General features: G+C 47.8%; 1 protein-coding gene across 1 annotated transcript in view; it reads right to left on the bottom strand.

Moving 5' to 3' along the window:
• Positions 1-2242: 2242 nt before the first annotated feature.
• Positions 2243-10113, bottom strand: part of LOC138350640 (uncharacterized) — a 65160-nt gene continuing 57289 nt past the window's right edge. The window contains exon 2 of the mRNA XM_069301695.1: positions 2243-6740. Coding sequence (XP_069157796.1) covers positions 6586-6740 — 155 coding nt within the window. The 3' untranslated portion in view covers positions 2243-6585. The remainder of the gene's footprint in view (positions 6741-10113) is intronic.

The raw sequence follows: 10113 nt of genomic DNA, 5'->3' as shown, positions 1-10113 counted from the left end.
CAAACCAGACATGACAGGGCTGAACTCATCGAAACTTAAAATGTTGAAGAATTTGTTGATCGTTCTGTCCTCGTCGAGGCCACTCGAGAGATAGTGGCCCTCAGGCAAATTCAGGTAAATATGAACACATTGGACTGAACGGTGTGAGAATAGCTTGAGCTGCTTCAACTCTCTGTGTGTAATTTATATCTCAATAAATTTATTTTAATTTCAAAACATGAAATACATTTTGAAATAAATTTATTTCAATATTAAAACATTAGTAGCCAAATATAAACAGATCTAACAGAGAACTGTAGTAAGGTCAGGTTCAGTCTCGTGTCCTGTATACAGCGCTGCTGTATAGTGTAGAATACTTATCTCTGAGAGTATTACATGTAATACAGGCCCAGAGGAATCTTGAAAGACCTTCCTTTCTCTCTCGTAATTTTATAATTTCATCACGAAATTCATAAACCGTTTGTCTTTAAAGGCAATCAGAAATCATTTGACTGTAAAATATTTGTTTTGTCTTAAATCCTGTTGATAATATGATGGTTAGATCACTAGTTCTTGGTCTGGTCTGGGACAGGCAGCCATCTCTGGGACACCCAGCATCTTGCCACAGAATATCCCAGCCGTCTCTGGGGCACCCAGCGTCTTGCCACAGAGTATCCCAGCCATCTCTGGGGCACCCAGCATCTTGCCACAGGGTATCCCAGCCATCTCTGGGGCACCCAGCATTTTGCCACAGGGTATCCCAGCCACCTCTGGGGCACCCAGCATCTTGCCACAGGGTATCCCAGCCATCTCTGGGGCACCCAGCATCTTGCCACCGGGTATCCCAGCCATCTCTGGGACACCCAGGATCTTGCCACAGAGTATCCGAGCTTTCTCTGGGGCACCCAGCATCTTGCCACAGGGTATCCCAGCCATCTCTGGGACACCCAGCATCTTGCCACAGAGTATCCGAGCTTTCTCTGGGGCACCCAGCATCTTGCCACAGGGTATCCCAGCCATCTCTGGGACACCCAGCATCTTGCCACAGAGTATCCCAATAATAGATGTAATTTGGAATTATTTAACGTGACAATTCCAACCAGGCATAACTTCTTCTATTAGTTTTTTAGAAGGATTCTCTCTCCCCTTCCTTAACCACCACTGACATGACAAATGCAAAAAAGAGTAATTGAAACTGTTTTGATAGATATTACACTGAAGATTTGTGTTGACAGTTGCAATAATTGATATATGAATATTATCAAGTTTTCTGTTAAACCCACACTCAAAGTTTCTTCAGGTCAGCAATAGTGACTTTCTCCCAGTTTAAATGTTTTAAGGTTGGTTACTGTTCTCACTGTCAGTAGCAACAGTTGCCAACACTGTCAACAACAACACTATACCTCACAGTACAGTGAGGTATAGTGAAAGTGACTATGATAGGAAAATGTCAGGATAGGTTGTCACAATCACTGAGTCTTATACCCTCAGATGTGACCAGTTAGGTCACCATCAATGAGAAAATTATCAAAATGAGACTTTCCTCTCCAGTCATTTAAAGGAAAGTAAAAATAATATTAAACTTAGCATAGACAGTATTGACCAGCATATGCAAATGTTTTGTTAAATTTTAAAATCCTAAGTCTTCTTGTAAAGATTTTAAGTTTTCTTAATTTATTAGGAAAATTTAATTATTGTTTATGTGCATGGTTTATATACGGTAAACAAGACAGGTCTCAGGCCAGAGTCCTGAGAACCATTGACAACTATGGTAATGTTGCACTTGAGTGTTGTATCAACATGGTTTATATATACGGTAAACAAGACAGGTCTCAGGCCAGAGTCCTGAGGACCATTGACAACTATGGTAATGTTGCACTTGAGTGTTGTATCTACATGGTTTATATATACGGTAAACAAGACAGGTCTCAGGCCAGAGTCCTGAGAACCATTGACAACTATGGTAATGTTGCACTTGAGTGTTGTATCAACATGGTTTATATATACGGTAAACAAGACAGGTCTCAGGCCAGAGTCCTGAGGACCATTGACAACTATGGTAATGTTGCACTTGAGTGTTGTATCAACATGGTTTATATATACGGTAAACAAGACAGGTCTCAGGCCAGAGTCCTGAGGACCATTGGCAACGTTTATCACTCGGATTTGTCTTACTCTGTTTCTGTTGAAAAAGTCATATCATAGCCATTAGCAAGTTAATACCTCCAAACAACAGGCCTCAGAGAATGAGTGAAAATAAAAGTGTTTAAATTGTTTAAACTTATATGTTGCTTTATTTCAGATAATGCATGTATTTACTTTAATACTTGCTGTACTGTACTATAAAAAATATAGTACAGTACTACTTACTGTATCAAAGGAGGTGTACATATTGCCGTTTCTTTACTATAGTAATTGTACATTTAAGTGTGCAGAAGGACACTTGCTGTATTAAACTACTTGAACAGTAAGCTGCATACTGTATGAAATATCTTGTACAGGACGTTAATTACTGTAATAAAGTAAGTGCCCAAAAGCTAGCTACTGTATTAGAGCAAATTTACAAAAGAATACTAATAATACTAAAAAACATATGTACAGTAAGCTGCTTAATGCATTATGGTAAATTGCAATAGGCAACTTACTGTATTTAGTTGTACATTAAGCAACTTAAAATAACACAGGTGTATAAATGCTCCTGCTTGATCTTGAGGATAATATGGTTAAGGCAGAATAAAAGTCAGACAAAAATTCTCAATGCCTAAAATCCTTAAAATGTTACAATAACTAAGATCCCTTAACAAATAAAGATCCAAGACTAATAATAGTGATCCAATAAACAATAGTAAATAAAGTCATATTGATAATAAAGTGTAGAAAATGCTAATATATCAATTACATACCAAAACTTATTCATAAAATCAGCAAACAAATGCTTATTTATACCTTCCACTACAGACTGGAAGGCTGCTTATCTATCCCTTCCACTACAGACTGGAAGGCTGCTTATCTATACCTTCCACTACAGACTGGAAGACTGCTTATCTATCCCTTCCACTACAGACTGGAAGGCTGCTTATCTATACCTTCCACTACAGACTGGAAGACTGCTTATCTATACCTTCCACTACAGACTGGAAGGCTGCTTATCTATCCCTTCCACTACAGACTGGAAGGCTGCTTATCTATACCTTCCACTACAGACTGGAAGGCTGCTTATCTATACCTTCCACTACAGACTGGAAGACTGCTTATCTATCCCTTCCACTACAGACTGGAAGGCTGCTTATCTATACCTTCCACTACAGACTGGAAGGCTGCTTATCTATACCTTCCACTACAGACTGGAAGGCTGCTTATCTATACCTTCCACTACAGACTGGAAGGCTGCTTATCTATACCTTCCACTACAGACTGGAAGGCTGCTTATCTATACCTTCAACTACAGACTGGAAGGCTGCTTATCTATACCTTCCACTACAGACTGGAAGGCTGCTTATCTATACCTTCTACTACAGACTGGAAGGCTGCTTATCTATACCTTCCACTACAGACTGGAAGGCTGCTTATCTATACCTTCCACTACAGACTGGAAGGCTGCTTATCTATACCTTCCACTACAGACTGGAAGGCTGCTTATCTACACCTTCCACTACAGACTGGAAGGCAGCTTATCTATCCCTTCCACTATATTTATACTATTTCAGTACACATAAGGGGCATAACTGACCAACCTCTCACAGTGTTCATGACAGAACACTCATGAACACTCGAGATACCTGGATGATCAGGTATCCAGAGGATCCTGATCAACGAGGCTGTGAGTCATATGTCAGGCTGCGAGCAGCGGCGTCCAGTAGCCTGGTTGACCAGTCCAGCAATGAAGAGGCCGGGCCGCGGGGACGCTAAGCCCCGAAACAACCTCAAGGAAGGTATCTCCAGCATACTAAAACTCATTCATACCTCCAGCATACTAAAACATATTCATGCCATCAGCATACCATATCTGTTCATATATCCAGTATAAACAAATTATTGATATCATTAATATAACAAAACTTATCCATACCACTTGCGTACCAAAGTTCATTAATACTACAGCATAAAAACTCATTCTTACAATGGACACAAGAAATTTGTAGACCAGACCACACACTAGAAGATGAAGGGACGACGACGTTTCGGTCCGTCCTGGACCATTCTCAAGTCGATTGTCACAATCGACTTGAGAATGGTCTGGTCAACATACTTTAGCCACGTTATTGTGACTCATCGCCGACACAAGAGATCCTTTAATCCACCATCATACACATTCATACCACCCACTTGTAGTCTACCAGTTGGTCGTTCTGGGGACTGTAACACCCAGGACCTCCCCCCCCTCAGAGTTCACACCCAGGGAAGCCTTCTCCAAGAGGTCAGCCCAGATGACCTCCGGTTTATCTTGTATATTGATTAAAAATTCCTGGGTTAGTCTTAGTCAGCATAGTTTCAAGTATGTAATATTTCATGCAAGGAAATTAGACTCCAGATTCTTATGTGTAAACATCCCTGGATCTCCCCCTTTTGGCCAGGTCAGAGGTCAGCCACACACGTAATTAATAACTCCTCTCTTGAAGAGTGTATGGTGAATGTCAAACAAGCTTATTGAAATATTTCTTGAGTGTTTGTACACTTTTGATGGGTAGCAACAGCAGATCTCCCCCTCCCCCCTGTGGGGGTTGTATATAGAGGGCCTGTAGGAACATAGGAAGGAGAGAGTGCGGTACACCGGGATCGAGAGCGGGGCTGTGAAGAACATCTCAGCCAGGGAGAGACAGAGGTCTTAAGGTAATGTGTGTGATCTCTGAGGTTTTGTTCCATGTCCAAATTTCTTAACTTTTTGCCAGTGTTAGAGTAGCATTTATAAGTGGTGTTTGACATAATTTTGGTCTCAATAAACTCGTTAAATTTCCCGTCTGTGTCAATTGTTGAATCCTCTTAGCCTTTTGGATATAGTTGCTGACAACCGTTTTCAAAATTAATGACAGTCATAGAAAGTACTCTCCACGTCAAGCAATGTTTCTTGCCTCGTTGCTTGATATAGTTTCAATGGTCAAAGGCAGATGGTGGCAGCGTATTTAATCCTTGTGTTAGCATTTCCTTATTGGCAGTGTACCTTTGGTTCCGGTGTAACCATCATATGTCAGCTCATAACAGTGTTATCAAGTGCAACCGATGAGGAAGTGTTACTCAGGATAGTTTAGTGTTCCATTATAGTGGTGTTCCATTATAGTGGTGCATTGTAGGGCGGTGTTACAATAGAGCGGTGTTACAGGACCATCACCCCTGGTCTCCGACCATGTCTCCTGGCTGCTGGTCTGGTCACCGACCATGTCTCCTGGCTGCTGGTCTGGTCACCGACCATGTCTCCTGGCTGCTGGTCTGGTCACCGACCATGTCTCCTGGCTGCTGGTCTGGTCACCGACCATGTCTCCTGGTCTGGTCACCGACCAAGCCGCTATGGCTTGCTGCTCTGGTCATCCAGGCTGTTAGACACGTCTGCTCACAGCCTAAAGTCACAGCCTGGTTGATCAAGTAACCTTTGGATATATTTATCATACAACCAACACACAAAATCTTATACAAACCACAAACATACACATGGTCTTGTTGTATGTCTTACTAAACCCAACTTGTGATAAAACTTTGATAAACCCGCCAGTGGTAAGAGTTCCAGCGAGGTCCTCGTATGTAGGAGGACATTGGTCTCAATGTTATGTGCATCTGTAGATTACTGTACATCTACACATGTACATCTGTAGATTACTGTACATCTACACATGTACATCTGTAGATTACTGTACATCTACACATGTACATCTGTAGATTACTGTACATCTACACATGTACATCTGTAGATTACTGTACATCTACACATGTACATCTGTAGACTATTGTACATCTACACATGCACATCTGTAGATTACTGTACATCTACACATGTACATCAGTAGATTACTGTAAATCTACACGTGTACATCAGTAGATTATTGTACAGCTACACATGTAAATCTGTAGATTACTGTACATCTACACGTGTACATCAGTTGATTACTGTACATCAACACTTGTACATCTGTAGATTACTGTACATCTACACATGTGCATTTGTAGATTACTGTACATCTACATCAGTAGATTACTGTACATCTACACATGTGCATTTGTAGGTTACTGTGCCTCTACATCAGTAGATTACTGTACATCTACACATGTGCATCTGTAGATTACTGTACATCTACACATGTACATCTGTAGATTACTGTACATCTACACATGTACATCTAATACTTGATGAGATGTAATCATCTCATTGAGAGATGTACATCATAATCATTGTCATATAATGTACATCTACATTGGTCTCGTGAGGCAGGTCTCAACAACCAGCTCCTCGTAGATGTGTCCTTGTACATTATTGGTCTCGTGAGGCTGGTCTCAACAACCAGCTCCTCGTAGATGTGTCCTTGTACATTATTGGTCTCGTGAGGCAGGTCTCAACAACCAGCTCCTCGTAGATGTGTCCTTGTACATTATTGGTCTCGTGAGGCAGGTCTCAACAATCTACCATATATTAACACTATTAAAATTGTTAAGCGACGCACCGAGCGCTCGGAGGTACTTCTTGTTCTCCTCACTGTCCCGGATCCTAATCGTAAGGTCATCACCAGTGACGCCCCTCCGGTGAAGTCCTCGCAGGAGTCTCTCCCCTCCCACACCTGTAGATGAGAGGGAACATTGCAGCTCACACCTGGCAACTCTCCCCACCCACACCTGTAGATGAGAGGGAACATTGCAGCTCACACCTGGCAACTCTCCCCACCCACACCTGTAGATGAGAGGGAACATTGCAGCTCACACCTGTCAACTCTCCACAACCACACCTGTAGATGAGAGGGAACATTGCAGCTCACACCTGGCAACTCTCCACACCCACACCTGTAGATGAGAGGGAACATTGCAGCTCACACCTGGCAACTCTCCCAACCCACACCTGTAGATGAGAGGAAACATTGCAGCTCACACCTGTCAACTCTCCACACCCACACGTGTAGATGAGAGGGAACATTGCAGCTCACACCAGGCTACTCTCCACACCCACACCTGTAGATGAGAGGGAACACTGAAGCCCACACCTGGCTACTCTCCCGACCCACACCTGCAGATGAAAGGGAACACTGAAGCCCACACCTGGTTACTCCTCACACCCATCTCTTAAGGAGGAGGAGGAGGGTAGTGATGCAGAGGAGGAGGATAGTGGTGCAGAGGAGGGTAGTGGGGCAGAGGAGGAGGAGGAGGAGGGGAGTGGTGCAGAGGAGGAGGAGGGTAGTGGTGCAGAGGAGGAGGAGGGAAGTGGTGCAGAGAAGGAGGAGGGAAGTGGTGCAGAGGAGGAGGAGGGTAGTGGTGCAGAGGAGGAGGAGGGTAGTGGTGCAGAGGAGGAGGAGGGTAGTGGTGCAGAGTAGGAGGAGGAGGGTAGTGGTGCAGAGGAGGAGGAGGAGGGTAGTGGTGCAGAGGAGGAGGATAGTGGTGAAGAGAAGGGTCGTGGGGCAGAGGAGGAGGAGGGGAGTGATGCAGAGGAGGAGGAGGGTAGTGGTGCAGAGGAGGAGGAGGGAAGTGGTGCAGAGAAGGAGGAGGGAAGTGGTGCAGAGGAGGAGGAGGGTAGTGGTGCAGAGGAGGAGGAGGGTAGTGGTGCAGAGGAGGAGGAGGGTAGTGGTGCAGAGGAGGAGGAGGGTAGTGGTGCAGAGGAGGAGGAGGGTAGTGGTGCAGAGGAGGAGGAGGAAGGTAGTGGTGCAGAGGAGAAGGAGGGTAGTGGTGCAGAGAAGGAGGGTAGTGGTGCAGAGGAGGAGGAGGCTAGTGGTGCAGAGGAGAAGGAGGGTAGTGGTGCAGAGGAGGAGGGTAGTGGTGCAGAGGAGGAGGAGGCTAGTGGTGCAGAGGAGGAGGGTAGTGGTGCAGAGGAGGAGGAGGAGGGTGGTGGTGCAGAGAAGGAGGAGGAGGGTAGTGGTGCAAAGGAGGAGGAGGGTAGTGGTGCAGAGGAGGAGGATAGCGGTGCAGAGGAGGAGGAGGGTAGTGGTGCGGAGGAGGAGGGTAGAGGTGCAGAGGAGGAGGAGGGGAGTGGTGCAGAGAAGGAGGAGGGTAGTGGTGCGAGGAGGAGGAGGAGGGTAGTGGTGCAGAGGAGGAGGAGGAGGAGGGTAGTGGTGCAGAGGAGGAGGAGGAGAGTAGTGGTGCAGAGGAGGAGGAGGAGGGGAGTGGTACAGAGAAGGAGGAGGGTAGTGGTGCAGAGGAGGAGGGTAGTGGTGCCGAGGAGGAGGAAGAGGGTAGTGGTGCAGAGGAAGAGGATAGTGGTGCAGAGAAGGGTAGTGGGGCAGAGGAGGAGGAGGGGAGTGATGCAGAGGAGGAGGAGGGTAGTGGTGCAGAGGAGGAGGAGGGAAGTGGTGCAGAGAAGGAGGAGGGAAGTGGTGCAGAGGAGGAGGAGGCTAGTGGTGCAGAGGAGGAGGGTAGTGGTGCAGAGGAGGAGGAGGAGGGTGGTGGTGCAGAGGAGGAGGAGGAGGAGGGTAGTGGTGCAAAGGAGGAGGAGGGTAGTGGTGCAGAGGAGGAGGATAGTGGTGCAGAGGAGGAGGAGGGTAGTGGTGCGGAGGAGGAGGAGGGTAGTGGTGCAGAGGAGGAGGAGGGTAGTGGTGCAGAGGAGGGTAGTGGTGAAGAGGAGGAGGAGGGGAGTGGTGCAGAGGAGGAGTAGGGTAGTGGTGCAGAGGAGGAGGGTAGTGGAGCAGAGAAGGAGGAGGGTAGTGGTGCAGAGGAGGAGGAGGGTAATGGTGCAGAGGAGGAGGAGGGAAGTGATGCAGAGGAGGAGGAGGGTAGTGGTGCAGAGGAGGAGGAGGGGAGTGGTGCAGAGAAGGAGGAGGGTAGTGGTGCAGGGGAGGAGGAGGAAGGTAGTGGCGCAGAGGAGGAGGAGGAGGGTAGTGGTGCAGAGGAGGAGGAGGAGGAGGGTAGTGGTGCAGAGGAGGAGGAGGAGGGGAGTGGTACAGAGAAGGAGGAGGGTAGTGGTGCGGAGGAGGAGGGTAGTGGTGCAGAGGAGGAGGAGGAGGGTAGTGGTGCAGAGGAGGAGGAGGAGGGTAGTGGTGCAGAGGAGGAGGATAGTGGTGCAGAGGAGGGTAGTGGGGCAGAGGAGGAGGAGGGGAGTGGTGCAGAGGAGGAGGAGGGTAGTGGTGCAGAGGAGGAGGAGGGAAGTGGTGCAGAGAAGGAGGAGGGAAGTGGTGCAGAGGAGGAGGAGGGTAGTGGTGCAGAGGAGGAGGAGGGTAGTGGTGCAGAGGAGGAGGAGGGTAGTGGTGCAGAGGAGGAGGAGGGTAGTGGAGCAGAGGAGGAGGAGGAAGGTAGTGGTGCAGAGGAGAAGGAGGGTAGTGGTACAGAGGAGGAGGGTAGTGGTGCAGAGGTGGAGGAGGCTAGTGGTGCAGAGGAGGAGGGTAGTGGTGCAGAGGAGGAGGAGGGTGGTGGTGCAGAGGAGGAGGAGGAGGGTAGTGGTGCAAAGGAGGAGGAGGGTAGTCGTGCAGAGGAGGAGGATAGTGGTGCAGAGGAGGAGGAGGGTAGTGGTGAGGAGGAGGAGGAGGGTAGTGGTGCAGAGGAGGAGGGTAGTGGTGGAGAGGAGGAGGAGGGGAGTGGTGCAGAGGAGGAGGAGGAGGGTAGTGGTGCAGAGGAGGAGGAGGAGGGTAGCGGTGCAGAGGAGGAGGAGGAGGGGAGTGGTACAGAGAAGGAGGAGGGTAGTGGTGCAGAGGAGGAGGGTAGTGGTGCAGAGGAGGAGGAGGAGGGTAGTGGTGCAGAGGAGGAGGATAGTGGTGCAGAGGAGGGTAGTGGGGCAGAGGAGGAGGAGGGGAGTGGTGCAGAGGAGGAGGAGGGTAGTGGTGCAGAGGAGGAGGAGGGAAGTGGTGCAGAGAAGGAGGAGGGAAATGGTGCAGAGGAGGAGGAGGGTAGTGGTGCAGAGGAGGAGGAGGGTAGTGGTGCAGAGGAGGAGGAGGGTAGTGGTGCAGAGGAGGAGGAGGGTAGTGGTGCAGAGGAGGAGGAGGAAGGTAGTGGTGCAGAGGAGAAGGAGGGTAGTGGTGC

The sequence above is a fragment of the Procambarus clarkii genome, chromosome 46 (genome assembly GCF_040958095.1).
Source record: "Procambarus clarkii isolate CNS0578487 chromosome 46, FALCON_Pclarkii_2.0, whole genome shotgun sequence".
NCBI lineage: Eukaryota > Metazoa > Arthropoda > Malacostraca > Decapoda > Cambaridae > Procambarus > Procambarus clarkii.
The sequence above is the reverse complement of the archived record's forward strand: the minus strand, read 5'-3'. Positions and strand labels throughout refer to the sequence as shown.